Here is a 24,883-nt window from a genome sequence, read left to right as displayed (position 1 = left end):
AGAAAAAGTCCATTTAGTTTTACTGTAGCAGAGGTTTGTAATTAAATACTGAAATATTTGTACTTTTTATGCCAGTGTTGTGTTGTGGTGACATTTAGGGCTTTTCCTCCATCTGAGTTTGGGGTTTTATTCAAACGTGCTGCTGAGCAGAGAGCAGTTTTTCACACGAAGTCGCTGCAGCAGGATGTTTGGTCTGGTGTGACCTCTGACCTCCGTCCTAAAAAAAAAAGTTCACGTCCTCTTCAGCTCGTCCTGAGACCGTCCAGTTATTTCCACAGAGGACTGAACCGCCTTCGTGCTCCATCGTCTCAGCTAACCTCCAGTTTTTGTCCATCTCGCTGTGCAACATGTGAATATTCAGCTTATTTGAGTTGGATTTGTCTTTCTGCGATGTTCTGCAGCACGCCGGCCGTGTTCTCCTTCAGACAGGAAGACAGACCTGTCTCCCTCTCTCTCGCTCTCTCTCTCTGTCGATGACTCTCTCTCTCTCTCTCTCTGTCCCAGCTGCAGTACAAATCCTGGCTTTCCTCACAGCTCTATTAGCCTGCTCTGCTCTACACAACTGCACAGCCTGAGACACACCGACAACAAGAGGCACACACACTTACAGTATCATCACACAGCGACACACACACACACACCTCTCCTGGAGCTCCTGCAGAACCAGAGGAGGAGGAAAGAGGGTGGAAGAATTTGGCCTCAAGTCCTGCAACCGCCTTCAAACTGCTGGTAAAGTAGAGTTAATGTCTGTCTGTCTGTCTGACTTCAGCTCCTCCCCTCTCCTTGTCCGTCTGTCTGTCTGTCTTGCGATCATTTGTAAACAGCTGTATCAGTTGCGGTGGACAATCTTCTTCACAGAAGGAACCAGATTCTTGAAGCTTTCAGATGAATGTTCACGTCTGTTCTCTTCCTGTTATGATGCACTCCCCAACTTTCCCCTCAGCTCACTGATGATGTTCTGTTTTGTTTAAGGACGTCAAAATGAGCTCAGGGGACATCTGGAGATTTGGGGAGTGCGATGGCTAAAGCAGGCAGACCGTCTTTATGCAGGTCTTGCCGTCTTTGCAAAAAGAACCTGGTTCCTGGTAATTCCTCAGTAATTATCACAATCAAAAAAAAAAAAAAAAACCTAAAATGAGGCTGTTCACCGACATGACTTCCACAAGGCTTTGGCAGGGAGCACATTTAACAAAGCAAAGCAAATATGCAGTGAGTCACCTGCTTTATCAGTTTGCACTCCAAGCATATGCGGAGATTTTTGAGTCAGATTCACAGTGATGAATGAAGACCTCTGCACGAGCCTAAAACTGAGACCTGAAGCTGATCTACACCTGTGTCTATGAGACATGATGTGACTGAAGCCGAGTGACAAATATGAGACACGAAGCCGACTCCAAGACCTGCAGCTTTATGTCACAGAGTGGCAGAACTCATATGTCATGTTACTGGATGCAGTCAGAAAACGCACGTTAGCGATGTGTGATTGTTTACATGAGAATGTCACCAGCATGGTGCCAGAAAACCTGCAGGGTTTTCCTTACGCGATATTATTTCTGGAACAATATATTATCCAATCTTTTGCGTCCACTGTGCAGCACCTTGAAGGTGAGTTCCTGGAGCTACATTTGGGCTCCGAAGTGCTGTCGATCATGACTGGTTAAACAGATGTGATGTTATGTCACAGTGAGGACAACTACGACAAACATGAGAAATTTTTCTAATACTGGAGCTGGAGTCAGTGGGTAGAAACCAAAAGATGGACCGAAATGGAACCGAAAGGAGATTTATCAGAGATACATAACACAGTCGATCAGAGCGGGAAAAAATAAAACGGTGAAACAAGTCTACAGAAAAATAAAGATGCTCTAGACAGTAACTGTCTCCATAGATACTAAAGCGTTAAACTAAATGCAACTGAAAGCAGAAGCTTTGAAAGGATTCATGACAGAAACTCTGTGTGAGAAGATACACAGTGATTCAGATGCTGGAGAAGCAAAACTGCACACATCTGCCTGGAACCATGAAGTGCTCCAGAACGACGTGGACGTGATGCAGGAGGAGTTGTGGACGGAGAACGACTGTTGAACATTCAACAAAAACTACAGATCAGCGTGGAGTTAAACTTCAGAGATCTTTAGTGTGGAAAATAGAAGCCACACATTGGCTAAAAGCGGAGTTATTGATCTTTTTTGTACTGAAAACTAAAGCCATCATGTCTGAAGGAGGTGCGTGAAGTTAGAAATAAAAAGCCATTCAGAGGAAATGTTAACTCTTTCAGTTAATAAGTGAAATAATAAGTGATGGCAGCAAACTGAACCAGCAGCAGAAGAAACTTAAGCTTTAAACGCTGCCTGGGTTTCATTAAACGACACACAAACACAGCCTCCAGGTTATTTTTATCCTCCTGTTCCTGCTGGAAGTCTCTCCGTCTGAGCCTGCTCATCCAGAAACTGAACTGCTGAATATTTTCCATTTCTCTCCCCTCCCTCCTGTTTCTTTCCTCTGTCTCAGCACTCATGGATCTCTCTCTCTCTCTTTTTCTCTGTGTCTCCCGACGAGCACTGAATTCTGGTTTCCTATTGGCTGATGCTGAGCTGAGGTGGGACAGTCTTAGGGCTAGCTGTCTGTGTGTTCAGACCTCCAGTCTGTGGAGCTGCAGACTTTAGTTTTGTTTTCATCCAAAAGAAAATGTGAATGTGAAGAGAGTGCGGGCAGATGTCCTGGATGAAGGAGACCCACCTACCATGACCTGTAATAAGGACACTGCTGCTCTGAAAAAACGTCATGGGAGCTGTAGTTTTTGAACAGCTGCTGTAGATAATCATCTATCTTAAGGTGTCAGTTACACTTTCATTGTATCATGTCTGGATAAAATCCAGATTTAAAACACTTACTTCAGCTGTGGTGACACGCAAATCAGTGCAGACACTAGTGCAGCCCAGAAGGTGGTGGCAATGCACCTAAAACTCCCAAAAATGCTTGAAGAAGAAAAGCTATGTAAACTATGTGCTTTTGTCAATTTAGTTACAACAATAAGTTTAACGATGCCACTAACATCCATTCATCACAAACTCATGGATGGATGGACAAAGTTTGCTCATCTCATCTCATGCTGCTGAAAATGTAAACAGAATTCATAATGAATGAGTACAAGTCTCTCGTACTTCAGTTGATTCTAACAGTACATGAATACGAGTGGAATAGTAGTACTTGTAGATGTTTGGAGAGTTTGGGTCATTGTTAATGTGAGGAGCTGGATTACAGCAGGTTTTAATTAAAAGCTGTTATCAGCACCATCACCTGATCTGAGTGCAGTTAATATAGTGTGATGTGAGTTACAGCTGTGCTCAAAAATTTACATATCCTGGCAGAATCTCTAAGACAAGTACCGGTCTCTAAAAAAAAAAAAACACGAGTGATCAGTTAAAACACATTTTTTTTTTACACTATCTCTAAAAAAACATAGCAATAAGGAAAATACTGAGATGGTCCCAGTTGAGAAGTTTGCATACCCTTCATTCTTATTACTGTGTGTTGCCCTCTTTAGCATCCATGATGGCGTGCAGTCTTTTGTGATAGTTGTGGCCCTTTATTTTCTCAGGTGGTAAAGCTGCTCATTCTTCTTGGCATAAAGCCTCCGGGTCCAGTAAATTCTTGGGTCGTCTTGCATGAACTGCGAGATGAGATGAGATCTCAAAGTGGTGGCCACTGCGTAACCTTCACTTTCCTCTGCTGTAGTCACTGAAGGGTCGACTCATGTTGGAAAATCAAAGTGCGTCCCATGTGCAGCTTCTGGGCTGATGAATGCAAATCGTCCTCCAATATTTCCTGATAACACTCTGACTAAATGTTTCCATCATTTCTGACTTAATTCCCCGTGCACACCCTAAATCCATCAGGGATCCACCTCCATGCTTCACAGGACGGATGGTGTACTTTTCATCTTAGGCCTCGTTGACTCACACTCTCTAAACATAGTGTTTATGGTTGTGACCATAAAGTTCCATTTTAGTCTTATCACTTCAAATGACTTTGTTCCAGAAGTTTTGAGGCTTGTCTAGGTGCAGTTTGGCATATTCTAGGCGGTCTGTTTTATGGCTTTGGCGAAGGAATGGCTCTTTTCTGGCAACTCACCCGTGCAGTTGATTGTTGTTTATTGTTTGCTTATTATGCATCTTGAAAAAGCCACACCCCTTTTTTAGCAGAGCAGCATGTATTTTAGCTGAAGTTGGTTTTGGGTTTTTCTTTGCATCCCGACTAGATTTCCTGAATACTGATTGGTATTTTCAAATCTCTGGATATCTTTTTGTAATTGTTTTCCTGAGTTTTGAAGTTCAACCATCTTTTCTTGCAGGCCTTTGACAGTTCTGTTGCTTTCCCTGTGGCTCAGGGCTCTTTCAAGAGCCAAGAAACTCATTGACTGTTTATACCGAGACAATAATCACAATGAGACAAGTCACAGGTGTGGAAACTGACCCTGAGCAGCCATTTAAACCCGTGTGTCAACGTGTGTGTATACTATCAGTGCAAACATTCAAGAGGATGTAAACTTTTGATCATGGCCACTTGGGTGATGTCAGCCATCATGATTTTAAAAAGGCACACACAATGATGTGATATAAATGGAAAGGTTTCCTGCAAGATCACACATTTTTTCCTGCCAGGGATCTGTACATTTATGTGCACAACTGTACTCTGAAAGCAGAATCGGGACCTGACACAGGATCCAGGATAAGCCGAAAATTTGCTCCGAGAGTGAAACTTCTTAACAATAGTAAACTGAGGCTCGATCTTTCTGTTTAGATATTTTTGGAGTGCTGCTTTTATTCTGACTGTAACAGAGGAGCTACACGTGGAGACGCACACGCTGTATTCATGCTTTTTCTATATGTCGAACAACACAGTAACAAAACAAACAAAAATCAGATAATGCTGTAGCAGCCTGACTGTTCTGGTTCTGGTTTATCCACAGGAGGAGACACCTCTCTGGGTTTCAGATGTTTAGCAAAAGTTCCTGAAACCAGCAGAGACAAAAAAACAAAAACAAAAACAGATGAGATGTCTGCAGCTGTTTTAAGTCGCCTGACAGAATTATCATTCTTAAATGGACATATTTCTGTGATCAACGTGACATGTTGATGTTACATGTCTTAATTGAATTTTGGTCCCTTGAGGGCAGGGGAACACAACATCTTATACTAATATCTCCTCATAAAATAGTCATCGCTAACAATTCAGCAAACAGCTGCCTCTTTCCACATCCAGCAGCCACAAAGCAACATTATCATCCCATTGGAATCATGGTCATAATCAATTGTGTGTATGTGATGATTGTATTTTCAATATCTTTAGCTACTTATGCGCTAAATGTTCCACTATGGTGACCGCTAGAACCTACAATAGGCTAAAAAACCCCATGGAGAAACATATAGGAAACAGGACATCAGTAAACAAACAGCGAGTGAAGCTTTCAGTCCTTCAAACTAACGGAACGAAATCTCTCAAGCTTGTTTGGGCACCATCGCAACAAATCAGAGGCTCCTATGGCTCATCAACACCACCAACATCTCCCATCATGCACTGGAACACAGCTACAGCACACTGTTATTGAGACTGATATAGAGAATTAGTTCAATCTGCTCCATTCAGAGGGAGAATCAGACAGAAGGCAAAGTATCAGGTGTGTGAAGGTGTGTGTTAGCATCAGATCACTGCCTTAATAATGACAGGACTGCTGTGTAAAGACTAGTCATTACACACACACACAAATACACACAGGGAACCGGCTATTAGGCCCCCAGCCGAGAGCTATATGAGGGCCTGCAGCAGCACTGACAGCTCTTTTGTCTGAAAAGCTGCTGCAGGTAAAAACCTCTGTGTTTCTTCTATATTTCTGCAGGAGGAGAAAGAACATGGATGTTTGGTTCCACTCATTTTAGCTGCTGGTTTCTGCACTTATTCAGGGTTTAAATTCTTACATTTCAAAGAAATTTGAAGAAGAGGAGTCCATGGAAAAGGAAACATGAAAGACAAACTTTTCTCCTCAGGATTTTATGCCTTTTTCAGAGTTGACAAGAAATGAGGAAAGAGAGAGATGGGGAACGACAGGAAATAAAGGTCCCTGGTTGGACTCAAGCCCTGGACATAACGGTTCATAGCCAGTGCCTTAAACCCTGGCCTTCCCCACTGTTTCTGAACACTTGATTTCCAACCATGGCTACTGGGAGAATTAACTGTTATATTGTGCTTTTGTATATCTCATTAACTGCATGTGACATACAATGTGTTTGTAGCATTGAATGTTGAAAACCATACGACAGCTGGTGTTTAAATGATATTTAACATTTGACAACTATCGGTACCTAGACAGGTATTGTGCCGACACGATTATCAAAAGGTTCTATCAATACGCTGCTGTAGTGATGACCTCTGTGGAAGTAAAGGTTTTTATGAGGCAACCTGAACCTGGTCTGTGCCGCTCTGCAGGGATGAGGTGGTGGCTGGTGGTGGCCAGTCTGTGGCTGCTAGTGGCCCTGACCATCCCAGACGCCCAGGCCAGGAACAGACATCGCAACCAGGATGGAGGGACCCGCCGAGGGAAAAGGAAGAGGGACGGACACGGTAAGACAAATCTTCTTGTCAGCCATCATGCAGTTAGTTGAGAAAATTGTTTTCGGTCTCATCTCTGCGTCCACTACAGACAGATCCAGGATGTGCACAAAAAGATTACCCAGAATCTGATTGTGCTGAAAATGTATTCTTATATGCCACTGATTCAGCCCTTTTGGCTTTACATAAGAACAGGAATACATTAAAGTCAGTCTCAAGTGAAGAATTCCGTAAGTTCATGAACTGGCTCGTAGAAGTTGTCTTTTCATATAGCTAAAACAGAATGTCTTCTTTTTGGCTGAAAACCTGGGGACAAACCATATCTGTAAACTGATAACGAGACTGTCCTGAGAACCCAGTGACTCTGGATAACACTGTCTGTCCTCCTGTTAGAAGTTTTTAGACAGATGTACATGAAAACTGATATGACCATGTGTTGCAGGTCATGGGCGGGGCAGAGCGGGGCGCTCTAGGCCTCTGAAGATCCGACTTGTTCCTGGTCCGAGCATCCCAGTGGAGCTTGGACAAAACCAAGAAAATACTCTGTTGCTGGAGTCCTACAAGAACCTACAAGAGCAGCACTCAAGCTACAACGTTATCCCAGGTCAGTGAGAGTAGAAACACAACCGTAACCCAGGTGAGCGAGACCAAAAACCAAGATTTAACTCTGATTACTGAGACCAGTGACTCAGCTTTAATGGAGGTTAGGGAGACCAGTAACTCAACCTTAATCTAAAGTAGTGAGACCAGTATTCATCCTGGTGACACCAGTAACTAGAGGTGCTCTCATCAGGCTTTCTAGGGTTTATAACAGTTAATATTTAATGCCACTATCTGATCGCCTGATATGATGAAGACTACCTTATAGTTTTCATAAAAAGCTCCTTTATCAGAGACTCTGACCTGCTAAAACCTGACAATCTAGAGATAGTCAGTTTGCTTTGTCATTTATTCATCTGTCCCCATGTTAGTAACAAGTCACATTATGTTCTGTTAGTTTTTGTCGTCACATTAGTGGATAAGAAGCCGTGTGGCACAAAACCTGTGTTTAATGTGATTCTGACATGTCCTACGTGGGAAATGTTGTCATTTCTTCAGATTTGTGTGGAGAGGGGTATTATGGATAGCACACAGCCCAAGAAGAGCTGCAACAAGTCAATATTTTCTGCCATATCTTTCCAGTTAATCCTTAAGTCGCTACAATAGGGGAGGTGTCTCCACAATTTCCAGTCCAATTCTCCAAATCTGACAAACGGTCCAAACCTAAACTTTAAATTTACAATTATGTAAAAAAGAAAAAATGAGCAGTCAGTAAAAAGGTTTTCAAAAGTTGTGAGTCACAACCACGAGAGGTTGTAGAAATGTGCACAAAAAAAATATGGCTATATGATACACATGGACACGCATGCATTCGTGCACAATCCAACGAACATGCAGGTTTAAACTTTAAACGTCCAAGTAGATTTAAATGGTGCACTAGCAGGCGCCATGTCTGTGCAGCAAATTTGACCAGTTTTCAAAAAACAATTTAACTACTTAATTTGTCTCAGTGTTTGTATGTTTAAGTGTAAACCAACATGGAAACAGGCAGAGTGTATATTTGCATTTAAAACCTTTATGTGGTATATCACAACAGAGTTTTCTCACAATAAAATCTTAATACAATAAATTTAATCTTTTTCGCTGAATGAAAACAGGACATTTTAATCAAACAGGGTGCAGCGAGAGAACAGATCTGCTCTGAGGCTTCATCTTGTTCTCATAACGAAGCTGCCTGTTATTACTGCTCGGTAATTTAACGACAAATCATCACATTCCAACGTTAACAGAAGGGAAAACCATCTGTGGGAAAAGAGCTCGTCAGAAAAGAAGTCCTGAGAAATCCCACGCAGAGATGAGGACAGAGCCTCCAAAGGAGAACCTCAAAGCCCCGTGGAAGCCCCCAAGCTTAAAACAATAAAGTCAGAATTATGTAATTAGAAGGGAAGGTGGTGTTGGTGGCAGTCTGCTGTTGCTACAGGGGGATTTTCTTTTCATGTAGGTTTAATCCATTTGGCTCTGTTGTTTGTCATTTGAGAGCATGCCTCTGTGTTTAGAGAAGCAGACAAAACTGACTAATGAAACAACAACCAAACTGATCAGACTGCAGTTTACAGAAACAGAGAGTGACATGTCAGACCATCTTTGTAAATGTTACAGGCTTCAGTGTGGAAGTTCATTCCTGATCTTGGAAACAGTAGTTTGACAAAGTAATATGATCTCATGGTCAAGCTACAATCTTTTTTTTTGACAGTTTGACAGGTGATTGCATACGCTGGGTGATCATAACCCCCCTGCAAATCAGTCTTTCCATCATCTAAACTTATCTAAATATTCTGAAGTACAAAGAAATACCTATTTTCATCATTCTTTCCAACAGCCATTACTGTATCAGAGCTCAGCTGAGCTTAAAAACATTATTGTTGGCCCCAAATGTCCAAAACCCCAAGAGTTTACAGTGATATAAAACAGAGAAAAGCTGAGAGTCCTCACATCGGAGAAGCTATAAACAAAGAATGATTGTTGTTTTGCTTGAAAAATGATGAACTGTTTATCAAAACTGTTGTCTATTCATTGTTTGTCAATCAGTGAATCAACTAATTGTTTCACTGGTAGTAAAAACACATGAAAATATGCACTGAACACCAGAGAACGATGGTGCCGCAGCCGAGTCTGATGGTTGCTATAATATTTAAACAAAACCCTGCAATTTACTAGACAATCGAGAGAGAAAAGAAAAGCTCTAAAGTATGTGTGCTCCAGCTGAGATGACAGGGTGACAGTCTCACTGCTCACAGCAAAAAAGACAGAGATAGGAGAGACAGTATTTAAGAGAAATAACCTGAGCCTCTTAACTACCTGTGCTTCTATGGATGTAACAAAGAGCATACCATTAGAAAGGATAGATGACAGGCAGGGCAGACTTAAAATAGACCCAGAGAGCCTCTTCCTGCTGTATCATAGTGGTTTACAGTCTTTTCTACTGACTCACTGCCAGTCACAGCCTTGTCCTGTCCCAGGTCTGATGTTGAAAGATGGACTTAATGCAGAGGGAGGAGTGGAAACGCTACAAATCACTGCTTTGTCTGGTTCTGATGGTAAAGTACAGGCTTTAGATTTGACTATACACACACAGCAATTACTGCACCAGGGCCTGTTGTTGCTGCTGAGGAGGAGGACGACAAGGGTCAGCAAGTTATGCTAAAGGTGTGACCCACAGATTACTGGTTTGAATGTGCCTTCTTCTAGACCTCTGAACCTTGACTGATCAAGGCAAATCATTTTTCTCAAAGCAGCCACGGGACGTCCATGTGACCAAATGGTGAAGATGCAGACCATACGCCCACAGCGTCCCCAGTTTTATTTTTGTTGCATGTCTTACACCCCCGCTCAAACATCATCTGCGGTAATGAAATGCAGTCAGAAATGATTAGCTGTTTGTTTTTCCCGTTTAGTCGTTCAGAGTTGGCCAAATGTGCGGATTGAACAGAACTCCAAACAGTGGTTGGCCCGCTTTACAGAACTGAAGCAGTCAGACTATGATTTAGCAGCATTCAATGGTTATTTCCTTGTTGATGCACAACTACAGCAGGGCTAAGACCTACACTGTAGATCTATATGAAGGTCTTTAAATAGGTGTACTACCTCATGTTTCAGAGTTCATCCACATCACACTGACCTCCACTGCCAATATTACTGATGTTAAACTCTTACATTCAAACTTATAGACTGTATTAGAAGATTTAGCCTACAAACTGATAACTGTCAGTCAATAATTAGCTCCCTTCATATTCCCCTCAGAGCATCCCTGTGTGACCTGGTAATAGAGATTTTAAACTACAATGAACTGACTGTATGTGTCTGTGTTGTTTCAGGTAAGCAGGGCCAGTGTCTGTACCAGGGCATGACCATGTTCGACCAGGCCGTCTGGTCTCCAAAGCCCTGTGTGACTTGTCTGTGTAACGGAGGGCGGGTGGTTTGTGACAGGATCACCTGTCCCATAATGCACTGCCATTTCCCCTTCACCCCCGCTGGGGAGTGCTGCCCCGTCTGCATGGAGCCAGGTAGAAACACAACATGTGGCAGCGCCATGGTGCAACATCTGGAGGCAACAGAGATGAGCGATGTTTCTGACAATCAGGACGGCTATTCACTAAACACTTGAGTTTTACAGGCACATTTAAATTGCACCACATAACCATAATTAGTTGTGAAAACACTTTCGTTCAGTTCACTTCATTATCATAATGCCACATTCAGCTTTCCAGCAGGACAAGCAGGATGTGCCTTTTTAACCTAACCATAATGATGGAGGTAAAATTGATGTGTACATTTAAGTCATTACCCAAATCATTTTGCTAACTTACTTTGATTAGCTGAGCTTTCTGCAGTCATTACAATTCAATAGACAATTATGTCATTTTGGATGTGTTCACATTAAGCTTTATTCACACATTAGTGGTACAGATAAAACCGGTGTACACTAGAGGTTGTGAAAACACAACAAAATTCACCAGTTACCGTCTGAATTTGTAGACAGTTCACTCTGAAAACATGTGCTTATTAGCCTTCAGATGAGTTGACTCGAATGTAAAAGTCTGATGGTGTGGACAGTAATCCAACTCACATTGTTTCTCAATGAAATCATATTTGGATATCCTGTAAAATTCAGCTGTCAGAACAGTTTTATATTAATTAGCTGTTGTTTAAATGGTCCACTCGTGTCCTGGAATAAATGAAAAGAAACAGTTTCCATCTCTGTGGCCTCAGCATGTTGCTTCCCATTTCCATCATGGCTTTAAAAAATGTGTTTAGCACATTTCGGGTCAGATCAACACACATGTTGTGAGTTTTAACATGTCTGTATGTTGGGATATAACATGTTGATTTAAACATGTCCAGGATTGATTTCACCTTACTGTCAATTCAATTTCACCAAAACACCAAAGGAAGAGAAGGCAGAGTAAAATTGCTGTGGGATGTGTGCACTTGCTGGAGGCAGAAAACAAACCAGAATGAGTGCAAGTCTGTGTGAAGTTCGCCATTAAGAGTTGTTTTGTGCCATAAACTGGACAAATGACAAAGTAATGGTTGGAAGTAGCTCAATATCCCAAGTAGAAAACCCACATGCTAGCTCAGAGTGGATAATAGCTTTTAACATGTAGTAAACTATCTACCACCTTATTAAAATCCAGGGCTCTGAGCTTGGATTTTAATAAGAGAGCTTTGTACCAAAACAGGTGAGGAAGAAACACCTGTTTTGTGGTCAGACAGCTCATACTGTCACTCTGTTTATGGCTGTGTAGTCACTGAGTAGTGCAAATGTTTGTCAGGTTCTGTTCCATGTACGTTTAATGTTTCAGTGTGGGACTTGCTGACAGCTGATGGAGGTGGCACACGGATGGCTTCGGATGGAAAATGCATTACGTTTTCATAGAAAAACATCATAAACAGGTGTGCTGGCATAATTTAATGGCGAAGAGCTGGAATTTAATTTAATTTCTCACTATCTGTTTCACATACAAATTTAGTACTAAGCAATAATTTTAGCAGTTTCAAACAAAATGGTTTGTTTCTAATAGTGAAAATGTCCACATAGAAACCATGACATAGTGGCAATGAGTTTTCTACTTCCTTCCTGTGCACGCATCCTTTACTGTGAACAGGAAACCTGTCTATACAACCTCTGCTAAACTGCCGTAGTTGAACTGACAGTAAATAAGTCATTGCTCAGTCATACAATGCATATTCACTGTGTGCATGTATGGAGGTGAAGCAGAAGAAAAGCTCATTTTGTCTATGACTTATCACTGTGTGCAGATGAATACAGCATAAACCTGATTGCAGCAGCCATAGAAACATGTATGTATCTGTACTCTGTGTGTCAACTATGTCAGGTATAGATGGAGTTAACTGTAAAGAGTAAAAAACACTAAAAGCTGTTTATTACTCATAAGAAAAGTGTTGGTCCATCAAGTGACACTGAGGCATTCTCAGACAAAGTGTCAGGAGACATCGTCCTCCTTACACTCTCCTCATGTCATCTCCATAGAGGCCAGCATTAGCATTAGTCTGGCTCCAGAACTCTGAACGTCCCGTCACATTCGTTCAGTTAGTCAAATAGGTCTGGTCTTGTGGTCACTGGCAGCTGTTTCACTGGGGGCAAAAACAGCCGAGCCAATCAGAGCTTTGTAGGTGGGATTAAGAATCGCCAGGAAAGTAGGAAGAAAATTTGGCAAACCAATGAAAATGACAACCAGTGATACAAGCCACTGAGTCAATGACAGAACAATATCTTACAGCAAAAAGACACTGTCAGTCTTTTTCATGTAATATTTTCTGGTGTCCCTGTTTGGACAAGGTTTTATGACTATAAAACAGCATAAAGTGCTACTGAGCTAAGGTTTGTCTAAATTCAATGAAAAAAGTATTAAATTTAGATTCAACACCTGCTGGCATCGATATGGACAAACACATGAAAGGCAAACTTTACCTGACAGTGGTCATACAAGTACAGTTCAATGGTACAGACTGGTCTACAGCAGCAGTCTGCTCTGTAGCTAGCTAACAAGCTGGCTTTGCGCTCACTGGTCTGGGCAAATGGGGTTTGCTACAACACTAACACACAGCCGTCTCTGTCTGTCCACCTCCCGTCTGTCTGTCCAACTATCATCCTGTCTGTCTGTCCTCACCAACTTCCATCTTCATCGTGTTCGATTCTTTTCAGTTTTCTTTCTTTTTTCTTTTTCCTCCTGTCTCTTCTACTCTTATCTCTATTCCCTTCCTTCCTTCTTTCTATACTGTCGCCTTTTTCTTTCCTCTTGACCACCCTCCAGCCCCTGATTGGCTGCCCCCACACCACCCCACACCCACCTTTGAACCTGACTTCAGCCTTGAACTTTCTGGTGACTCCCCAGTTCCAAATGAGCCCGGCAAACCCGTGACCCCACTGACTCAGGAGGAGATCCAGAGAATCCTCTGGCGGGAGGAAGAGGAGCACCGTGAGGAGGAGGAGCGTCTAAGGAAGAAGGATGAGGCGAGGAAAAAGAGGAGGAAGCAGAGGAAGGAGCAGGCAGAGAGACAAAGGAAAATAGTGGAGAAGAGGAGGAGGGAAGAGGAGGAGGCGCTGAGGCTGCAGGTGGAGAAAGAGGAGGAGGAGTGGAAGAGGCAGATGGAGGAGTTGGAGAGGAGGCGACAGGAGGAAGAGGAAGACAGAAGGCGGAAGGAGGCAGCAGAGAGAGAAGCAAGGGAGAGGGAAAGGAAACTAGAGGAAGAAAGGAGGAGGCAGGAGGAGATATTGAGGGAAGAACTACTGGCATTGGTGGAGGAGGAGGAGGAGGATGAGGAGAAGCAGCCAAAGCAGGTAGAGGAGCGGCAGGAAGAGGAGGAGGAAGACATATGGCTGAGAGGAGATGTGTTTCAGATGCTCCCAAAAGAACCAGAGGAACCGGACCTCCTCCCAGCTCCGATCCCAAGACCCCCGGCTGCGACGGAGGATGAGCTGAAGGAAACAGAAGCAGGGGTGGAGGAGGTAGAAGAGGTGGAAGAGGAAGAGAAAGAGAGGGAGGTGGTGGTAGTGAACAGAGGAAGCCTCCCTCCTGGCTGTACCATCTCTGATGTCACTCTGACATGTGAGAATGTCAAGCTCATCTACTTTCCTCCTCTGGCCATACCTGAGCTCAGATCTCTCAGTCTGGAGGGTAAGTCAACACCACGACAGCACCGGCAGACAGTCGAGCCAGAGAGGGCTCCATGCATCCTGAACAACCTTTACCACTTTAACACACACGTCACATGTTTAACACGTATGTCTGAATCCAGTTTCCGACCCAAAAGATTACTTTTTTGTTCTTAGATTCTGATTAGACGCAGCCTACTAAATTTATTTCTCATTAGCTACTCACTATAAATAATAGAGGCCCTGATTCAAAACTATTAAGCTGCTTAAGGGATAAGCCTGGCATGATTCTCTATTTTCCTCTATTATGAACAAATCCCAGGAAAAGACCAAAACCAACAATATGTTTGTTTATCCATCAAATCTGGCCAATTCGCTGAGTCTGTTGTAAGCCCACTGGTTTCCACTGAAGACGTTCCACGAGACTTCTGAATGTTATTTTGCCATGTTTTTTTGGTTCATGCATTTTCTTACCTATACATTGCTTATCAAAATCATTACTGATGTTTTGTCTCTAATACACTTTACCCAGCCATGATAATGAGAAGTATATTACTAATGGCCTGCAGGCAACAACATCAGCAGCATCCCAGCAGAAGCCTTTAATGGCATCCCAAACCTGGAATGGATCAACCTGAAGAAAAACAAACTCACCTCTGCCAGCATTGATGCTAAAGCATTTAAAGTAAGACATATAACCTTGATCGCAAAAAAGATGGGACACTGTGTCAAACATAAATAAAACAGAATGTGATGCTAATCCTTTTGACATAAACTCAATTGAAAACAATACAAAAACAATACATTTAATGTTTGACCTCATCAGCTTCATTGATTTTGGTAAATATATGTTTATTCTAAATTTGATGCATCGACACATTTCAAACATGTTGGGACAGGAGCAACTAAAGACTGGGAAAGATGTGGAATGTTCCAAAAACACCTGTTTGGAACATTCCACAGGTAAACAGGTTCATTGGTAACAGGTGATAGTATCATGACTGGGTTGTCCTCGGAAGGCTCAGTCATTCACAAGTGAGGATGGAGTGAGATTCACCACTTTGTGAACACATGAATGGATGAAGGATTTTACTGCATGGACATGGACATAGTTTGTTTGCAAATGACGGCATTCTGTTTTTTCATGTTTTATACAGCATTCCAACATTTTTGGAATTGAGGTTAGAAAAGCCAACTTCTTCCAACCGTACTTTAGAGGCTTCAAGGAACAGTGATGATGATTTCAGTGACCGTCGCATACAACAACCATAGCCTAAAGGCAGGCGTGTAAAATAAGACATACCGATCATGTAAAGTAATGCAATCAACCAGAAAGAAAATATGTGAGAATTTATGTGATGTAATGGTGCAAATGATCTCAAAGACCTATGGATATCAAACAGAAAACAAGACTAATAATGAAGACTGCAGGAAGTGTTTTAAACACTTTTAAGACTTCAATGTGAGCTGCAAGTGAATTTTAACAGGCAGAGGGGAAAGATGGATGGGTATATCTGGAATTAACCGTTGTGCTATGAAAGCGGCGCTGTCAACTTTGCACAAATCACCATGAAATATTGTGTGTGTGTGTGTGTGTGTGTGTGTGTGTGTGTGTGTGTGTGTGTGTGTGTGTGTGTGTCAGGGTCTGAAGATGCTAAGGCGTCTGTACTTGGATGGGAACCTTCTAGAAGCTGTGCCCTCTGGCCTCCCTCCCACCCTGCAGGAGCTGAAGATCAGTGAGAACAAACTGAGAGGAATCCATGAAAACAGCTTCCAAGGTACTGACACAGTATCCCATAATGCACCTCCATCATTAAAGACTTCAGCTTTAATGTCACAAAATACTCTGACAGCTGTCAGTCATTTACAGTTGCTAAAATCCCATCAAGATGCCAACTAGCTGTCTGAGACCACCTTGATCAACTGAACTGTGAAGTACAGTTCAGTTGATCTTTGCAAACCCTCTTTTGCCAAGTGCAGACAGACGCCAGCATGCAAAAACATTAAGCAGACAACACTAGGGAGTGTCATTTTGTAGTGTGGCCAACACACTGAGATAATGTTAATTAGCTACAGTTGAAGAAAGCTGGCGGAATCCCTTTGTTTTTCTCAGAAGAGAAACTCACGGCTGCATTACTCTGGGGGGTACTCGGATTGTACACCTCATAGTTCTGCCAAAAGTCTGTTTTAACTTTGACCTTTGGTTGGATTCTTTGAAATCAAAAGTTTGACCCATTTGACACTGTTGAGCGTTTTTTCATTCATTCATAAACAAGCAACGTCCGTGACCTTTCAATGCACAACCAATGAGATGACAGCTATCTGTAAAGTGCCATGCAGGAGACCAGTGTTGGATGGTGTCCAAACACTCTGTGAATGTCAGGCTTCTCATCTTTTGTATTATGAAATTCACAGATGGTCTTTTTTTCTGTAGGTGCACTTTGCTGCTGCTGCTGTGATCAACACAGTTCATATCACTGACCAGCAGGTTTTAATTGTTCAGCCCTACTATTGACTATTGACTATTATACTGTGACAGATATGTCTTTGCTGCACTGATTCCGTGACAAAGGTCCAGCTGAGGGACAGTGATGTTTATCTATTTTCTACCTTTAAGATCTGAGCAGCCTTGTGATTCTGGAATTGGAGGGAAATCTGCTGAGTGAGGGGAATGTGGATCCTCTGGCCTTTGCTCCTCTCATCCAGCTCTCCTACCTCCGACTGGCCAGGAACCACTTCCGCACTGTACCACAGGGCCTTCCCATGTCATTGCTGGTATGAAGTAATACTGCTCTCTCTGCCTCTTACCCCTTCATTCCCCACACTAGGATACCTCACAGAGCCAGACTTTGACTTTCTTCATAAAAGTCCACAGATCCGCAGTGCTCTCAACTGAGTTCAAAAACCTTGGCCTGCTGCTGCTTTGGTGTGATGGTGCCACCAGAAAAGTGATCATCATGGCTCAATCATCAATGGTTCCATAAGTTCACGTTCCATGAGTTGGACTCACTGTGAATTACCTCTAAAAATATGAACAGAGTTGTACTGAGTGCTTCCATCAGTCCATCCGTTCCATCATCCACATCATTCCAACTGAAGCAAAAAGCTTATTGCTGCTCTGATTGTAAAATAGTCTGATAAAGACTGTATGTACATCATTTCAAGGTGTTTAAACACGACTGACCAATGAAAGTGAAAGTAATTTATTACTGAGTAATTTGGAGGCTCTGAGCAGGTAAATTGAAGAGTTCAATAAATATGTGTATTAATAATACTTCCAGCAAAATACTGTTTTCACTGAAATCACATGATCAGATGCCTTCTGAGCAGCTGGCTGCAGTCAGTCAAGAATTTAGGTTCGCTGATGCATCAGTATTTTCTTTTTGGCTCTTAGGTTTAAGACTTCTCCACTGAGTAAACTCTGCCTCTACCTGTGGGAAACCACTCCACCCAACTTGTAATTACGGCCTCTGGTTAACCACAAACACTGGAGAACACCAGCTCCATGCTGTTGCTGTAAATCCACCTTAAAAACCAACTTCATGTTATGACTGTGGAGAGTTTCTACACACTACCTGCAAAACCAAAACACCATACATTTTCTTCATCAGTTTGACATTTCACATTTGTTCTTTTCCAAGTAGCTCTGGGATTTCAAGATTTATCAGTGACATTCTCGTTCATATAGTCAAGGGTGATTATGGTCATGATCAAAATGATATAGAGTAACTAAGCAGACGCCCAGAATACGTCAGCATGTGTCTGGTGTTCATTCCCCAGTCACTCTGTTGATTAGGTTGTCAGTTTTAACAAAGACAGGTAGAAGAAATATGAATTTAGTTTTGGGGTGGATTATGCTTTTATCATCAGAAACAATGGCAAGAAAGCACAGACTTGTCTGCCAAGATCTCTGAACCAAAAGCACTCAGTTAACACAACTGTTAAATGACAAACTTGTAACACTCCCACTGTTGCTTTCTTTAAAATCTAAAACCATATGGCACTGGGATCCGACTGTCCTATTCTGACACTAAATTCCAGTTATTGTCCATGAGTTTCCACCAATCCAAAAATTTTCCTTTCCTACCCTGATGGTATCAAACATTTGGTTTCTTTTTTCTGCTCTGTCTGTTGTTCAGGAGCTGTACTTGGAGAACAACCTGATTGAGGAAATCTCAGAGACAGTTTTCAATCAGACCCAAAATCTGAATTTGATTTCTCTGAGACACAACAGGCTGGATGAGACGAGGATCGCCCCGATGGCCTGGATCAACCACAGGTCTGACAATAACAGGCCTGTCACTATAATCGATTATCATCCACGGTCACAGTAATTGAACACATCTGTTTCCAGTACAGATGTGTTAAACAGTACACAACATCCATGGTCCAGTATGTAGCTGAGATTTGGGGTCATGGCTCAGTACAATTCAGCACAGCAGGAATAATGAAATGTAAAAAAAAAAACATTTTTTTTTTTTTTTATATACAATGCAGGCAAAATGGACTAAAATGCATGTGGGGGTACTTTGCAGCAGGGCTCAGGCACATGTGCTGAATCCTGCATTCAGAAGACTGAGTTTGCTTGCATATCTGCAGTGATAAACACTCCTACAGCATTAGTCATTGTTTTGGCATGGTCTGGATCTGCACTGAGAGGCTGATTGAATACTGTGGGGAGAAGGTCTTTTTGTCTCATTATACTAATCGACACATTTGGATGAGAGACAACAACTAATCTACTGCCAAAGCTTTCCGGGTAAAAGTCACACTCTATAGTGTCTGTTCCACGCATGCAAGCAGTAGACATAAACTGAAGATATTGACAGTGGATGTTTGTGTCACAGGACATACTGAACCGAGGAAGTTGCATACCAAATCTAATGTCCTCGACCTACTGTCCCACACCTGCTACACCCCTAATTAGCATCTATCCTGATGTATTACTGTGTTTCAAAGAGTAAAGGAACACTGTCTTTATCACAAAATTGACAGACCCAAAGTGGATGGTATCTAATTTTTGTTCAGTTTTTCTTCAATCAGTTGTTGTCGAGGACATTCAATCCCCTTTGTCATCATGCCCTTACAAATCTTTTCTCCCTCATCTCTCTACTTTGCAGAAATCTGGAGTCCATTGACCTTTCACATAATCACCTTTACCTGGTTCCGTCCTACCTACCCAGATCTCTGGTCCACCTAGTGCTGGTGGGAAACAACATAGAGAGGATACCTGGTGAGCAGATGGGAGGGGTCCAACTGTTGGTAGATTGGCAAGATATCTTTAAAATTAAAATTTTGTGAAATGATGGCAAATTGTGTTCCGTGACCATGAGAAATGTGCCTTAGCCATCCAAGAGAACACAGCAAAATGTAAAATGTAAATGTGACAGTAAATCAGAAACAATATCAGTCCTAAAACCACTATTCTTATCTCATTCTTCATTCACCGACCAATCAGACCTTCAAAATATCACTTGTGTGATTTTATAGACATAATAATGAATCAATAATCAAAACGATCGCTAGTTGTAGCCACATCAGTAAGTACAAAAATCCATATCCACATCCATACATAAAAAAATAATTTCTTTAAAATGCCTCCACAGGTTACGTTTTCGCCCACATGGACCCTGGTTTAGAGTACCTCTACCTCTCCTACAACAAATTGGATGGGGAGGGAATCGAACCCGAGTCGTTTTTCGGCTCTTACAACTCCATGGTGGAAATGTGTCTGGATCACAACCAGCTGATCACTGTGCCGTCTGGCATCAACGAGATGACCAACTTACACTTTCTCAGACTCAACAATAACAAGCTCAGGTATGAAGTCACCATCTACAAATAATTGTTTATTAGGGTTAAAGTTCTTCCTATGACTGTAAAATGATTATTTCCTGGCAAGATATTGACATATTGATTTTAAATCAGAACTATGAATAATTCACCATAAAATTAATGATCTTAGTCTTTGAAACTCATTCAGTTATGTGGTAATATTTTGTAGTAGAACAACAATTCTTCATAAAAGGTTTTTTGAGGTAGACAAAAAATGTGAGCGGTTATATGGAAAGTTCTTACAAAGGCGAGAAATGAACTAGGTAGATTTTGAATATTGGCAGTTTTCTGAAAATTGATGATGAAGTTAGTAGTTGAGAAGCACCATAAGCACCTGCAGGGGTAGCTAGCTAGTCAGCCAGTCAGTCACACTCACAGATCCCTCTTACTACACCATCACACAGACCACTGCAACCAACACAGCAGACTTCAGCAACAATGGTCGAGGAAAGCCAGGCCCACAACTGAAAGATATTTTTTATTTTCCTATAACTCTTACTCTGTCATTAAATTAAATTTTTTATGTATTTTTTGAACTTATGAAGCTCTTGCCAAGGGAGAATTTTTCACAATATGACCAAACCAGCATGGGCAGTAACAGGAACAAAAATACCATCAATCAAGAAGTTTTATGAAAAGTCTCACAGTTTGGTTCAAGCCGGGATAACAAGGGTGCTGTTATGCTTCCAAAGCACCAGAAATACCAGGAAGATTAAGTCCAACTCATGTTACATTTGCAGTGAAGTAATGCAACAAAACGCTGGTGGATCACAGGAATTGAAGTCCATCCCAGCACACAGGCACTATAGTCTCTTTGTAGTTCACCAGCCAATCACAGGTGACGCATAACTCAAAGATAATTCCAAATGTATCAAAACCTGAAGCACATTTTCATAATTTCTTCTACTTATAATAACATTGTGCAAAACACGTGTCTGAGGATCGAGGGTGTCCTATGCTGCGCAGACCTTGGAAGAAAACTTTCCGATGTGTGATTTTGGGCTTAATAAGTTATGGTTGACTTGATGAGTATAATGTTGTGACTAATAGAAATGATGGAAAAAATCATAGAAATAAGGTCCAGGCTGTAATTGTTCAATTATCAATTGACATGATTTGCACTACCAGTGTTAAATAATGTATGTGTTATGTATTTATAGCATAATGAAAATGAAAAAATGCAATGAAAAAATGAGATTGATTCTTCCTCAAAATACACACATGAAATAAAAATATTGACTTTGCTGTCAATTTAGCAGAAACTTCCAACGGAAAACAATAAATCCAGGTGATTAAAGACAGAGCTGAAGGAAAAAAAAAAATCGAAATTTAATGCAAGCCTGTAAGACCAACAACGAGCAGAGCCTCACCAGATGGCTGACTCATTCATCACAGCCTGCCAGACAATATTAAAGCTAAAAGTTCACTGGACGGAGAGTTGTCTTGACGACAAGGAACAAAACAAGCTGATTCATATTTCCACCTGAGAGTCACTCTGAATCACCTCATTGCTCACTCACAGGTCCATGCACGGTACACTCAGTTGTCCAGGTAATTGCATGGGTTTACATAAAAGTAACACTACAAATTAAACGCTGCACCTCCATCTTCACTGCCAAAATGGCTGACACACCAGGTGGGAAATTGTAACCAGCCACTGAACAAACACGAGAGATTATTTTAACATATGTGGGACAGTACAAACAATAACGATAAAATAAATAAAATATCAAAGAATGAAAACGTAGAGAAAATAGGCTGCTCCCAGATTAAAGAGAACAGTCTTCAATGTAGAAATACAAGTGCCACTCTTTTCCTGTGGGAAACATCAGGAATCTTTCACAGGTCTAGAGTTCTAGTTCAAGCAAACATTGAAAAGTAATCACACACATAGGAAGGTATTAGGTTACGTAAGGCTACATAAACAAGTAAGATGGCTTTAAAATCTGTTCAAAAAAAAAACAAAGGTAGCCAGTGCAGTGTTGGGGAACTGTGAACAATTTTTAGTGGACTTAGAGGACTTTCTAAAAGGAGGACTGGAGTAGTCGAAAATAAAAGCATGTATCAGCATTTCAGCGTCATTCAGATTCAAAGTGGTCTCAGCTTGGTGATGTTCTTCCACAAAATGTGCATCCAAGTCTAAAATCATTACTAGGTCTGTAACTAGTGTCTTAATCTGTGTGGACAGATGGCCAAACATTGAGTGCAGATTGTCTCTGTCTGTTTTCTGTCATACAAGTAGAATTTCTGTGTTTTGCTCAGTTCGTTCAAGAATTTTACAAATCCAAATATTAATCAGTGAGACAGGCAATAAGAGTTTGGGTTGTAAATCTATATGTATACATGCAATTGTGTATAATCTGTATAAACACACATAAGATTTGACATCATGATGACTGGTAATGTCATCTGATAATGTTGTTGAGCAGGAGCATGTGTACAGAAAATACAACACAGACCAGAAAGCCTTCTTGAGGAACTCCATAATCAGTATTAAGTGTCTGTGATACAGAATCGGTGAGACTGATTAAAAATGTTGTTCCTTACAAGCTCTACAGCAGAGAGACAATAAATGTTATGTTTTCCAGGAGTATCCCTGATGAGAGCATCTGTGACCCGAACCACAGCGGAGATGCCACTCTGGTGACCCTGAGGCTGGAGAACAACTACATCGACCCTCAGAAGGTTTCACCGTCAGCCTTTTCCTGTGTACGCTCCTCCTCCAGCGTGATCTTAAAACCCCAGAAAACCAAGTGACCTGAGCATGGAACAAAAACTAAAAGACACTTGTTTTAACCATCAGAAACACAAGGGCAAAGATTTTGTTTATTAATGTGCCAAAAGATCTCAAAACCTAAGATAAATTTTCCCTCACACTCCTCTGATACTGTATCTTACTGAAATTACACCCAAAATAATAGAAAAAAGGCTCTCACATGTCTGATGTACAGGTTGAACATGGAAAAAAGGGAACTGTCAAAACTCAGTTTCTGCTGATGTAATTTTCCTTATGGGAATGTACTGTCCTGTCATATCCTTGGACCAAACCCTTACGAGGAGCATGAAAGTGAGATTTTCTTCTTCTCTGGCTCTGATACACAGTTTTAGGTCTGGTAAGATGTTTTGCAGTGATGCCTGGCCCAATTTAAACCGGTGTGAAGGTGACAGAACACCTTCAGACTTCAAAATCAAACACATCTGTCTGCCTTAGAAAATGTTAAACTCTCTAAAATGGAAAGAATTCCTGCACCATACACAGTAAAATGAAAATGCTAATAAAGAAATGGAAAGAATTCTATGAAGTGAGACCGCAAACCCACCACATTATTTTTAACAACCTCACTACCTTCATGTTCCATTTCTCAGCCGTTTCTCCCAATGCCTTCTTTCATTCTGACATGGAAAGGGTTGTTAGTAGTCACATCACGTGTGACACATCATTCGAGCTCTTGGTGTTAAAGATTATGAGCATCTTAAAGGAAAAAGTAAAGTGAGTGCTGGTGGAGCTAATCCCTCTGACAGATAAAGAGAAGGAAAATGTAATGACATGTCTGCCCATTTCCTCCTTCTTCTACATTGATTCTCTGCACTTAAGTGGATAGAAGCAGGACAGTAACTTCCTCTGGTGCAGTTAAAGTGGATTTATTCTTGATGCAAGGGGCTAATGAGGGTCTCTCTGTATGGCATAGGCTTTGATTTAAAGTACAGCATCGATCTTTACCTGCTGATGGCCCCACAACAATAAACACATGCATCACACACGATCAGGCCGTGCTGTGCTTTAATTATACTCCCCACAGTAAAGGCTTCACCTCTCTTTCTGATATCGAGTGACAGACGGTCACGCAAATACTTAAAAAACTGGACATGAAGTTGGGTAACTTCTGTTTCACCCAGGCTCATTACTGAATACAGACTGTTTCTGTGCAGGTGGCAGTGATCATTGACTGTTGACTAGGAATCATGGTTAGCAGATGGTTTGCTGGAGTTTTCACAGCTATGTGGTCTGAGGAAACACAATTCTGGGGGGAACCCACTAATAAATGTCTTTGACCTTAAGGTCTCTGCAAGAACTCTCCTCAAGTAGAGCAGAGTTGAGATGTGGGAGGAACGACTGGCTCCAGAAGTATTTTTCCTCCTCAAAATTCTCATTTCAATTCTTCTTTCGAATGATGTGCTCAATGTTCCTGAAACAGAAACACTGTTTACCCACAGTGCAGGTCTATGTTTAAGCCTCAGCTATCAACCTGTGTAACTGTAGCATCATGTATAAATGAGCCAACATCTGACTACATATAAGAAGGTTTCTGTAGCTTGGGAGAAATCTTTCATGTATGAGCAGAGATGTGGATGAAATGCTCTTAAAGTACTTCCAGATTGTACAGTTGGTTTAAATAACATTTACTAGATGTACGGTGTGGCCAAAAATTTAAGTTTCATTTACTGTTAAGAACTCAACTAGTTAAGAATTACAAATACCGAACTTTCAAAAAAAAAAAATGTATCTGAACAATTGATTTGCCCTTCACTTTGCTCTTGGCTGGCCAACGTGCATATATTATATGACAACATGTTGTGTGAACAGTCTCATGTGTGAGTAATCACATATTATAGTTTAACACATGTTATGGTGCAAAATTCAAATAAACTTCACTATGTTCCCACTATCTAACTGTGGAAGTCTCACCTATATTCATTACCCTGTATGAATAAAAACACTTT

At 41.4% G+C, this 24,883-nt stretch overlaps 2 protein-coding genes across 5 annotated transcripts in view; one reads left to right on the top strand and one right to left on the bottom strand.

Moving 5' to 3' along the window:
* Window positions 1-24,883, bottom strand: part of cenpp (centromere protein P) — an 88,853-nt gene that overhangs the window by 4,321 nt on the left and 59,649 nt on the right. The window lies entirely within an intron of this gene.
* On the top strand, window positions 534-24,663 carry ecm2 (extracellular matrix protein 2, female organ and adipocyte specific). Of its 3 annotated transcripts, none has more exons than XM_076743543.1 (12): window positions 534-729; window positions 6,487-6,621; window positions 7,052-7,213; window positions 10,524-10,712; window positions 13,566-14,348; window positions 14,896-15,011; window positions 15,969-16,104; window positions 16,944-17,101; window positions 18,466-18,605; window positions 19,447-19,559; window positions 19,933-20,146; window positions 22,750-24,663. In XM_076743543.1, the coding sequence occupies exons 2-12, from the start codon at window positions 6,489-6,491 to the stop codon at window positions 22,916-22,918; spliced, it is 2,313 nt and encodes a 770-aa protein (XP_076599658.1). In that variant the 5' UTR covers window positions 534-729; window positions 6,487-6,488; the 3' UTR covers window positions 22,919-24,663. The 3 variants fall into 3 exon arrangements, with proteins under 3 accessions (XP_076599658.1, XP_076599650.1, XP_076599666.1); XM_076743535.1 differs by having other exon boundaries at window positions 13,485-14,348; XM_076743551.1 differs by lacking the exon at window positions 10,524-10,712.

Source organism: Chaetodon auriga, chromosome 2 (assembly GCF_051107435.1).
Source record: "Chaetodon auriga isolate fChaAug3 chromosome 2, fChaAug3.hap1, whole genome shotgun sequence".
NCBI classification, from domain to species: Eukaryota; Metazoa; Chordata; class Actinopteri; order Chaetodontiformes; family Chaetodontidae; genus Chaetodon; species Chaetodon auriga.
The sequence above is the reverse complement of the archived record's forward strand: the minus strand, read 5'-3'. Positions and strand labels throughout refer to the sequence as shown.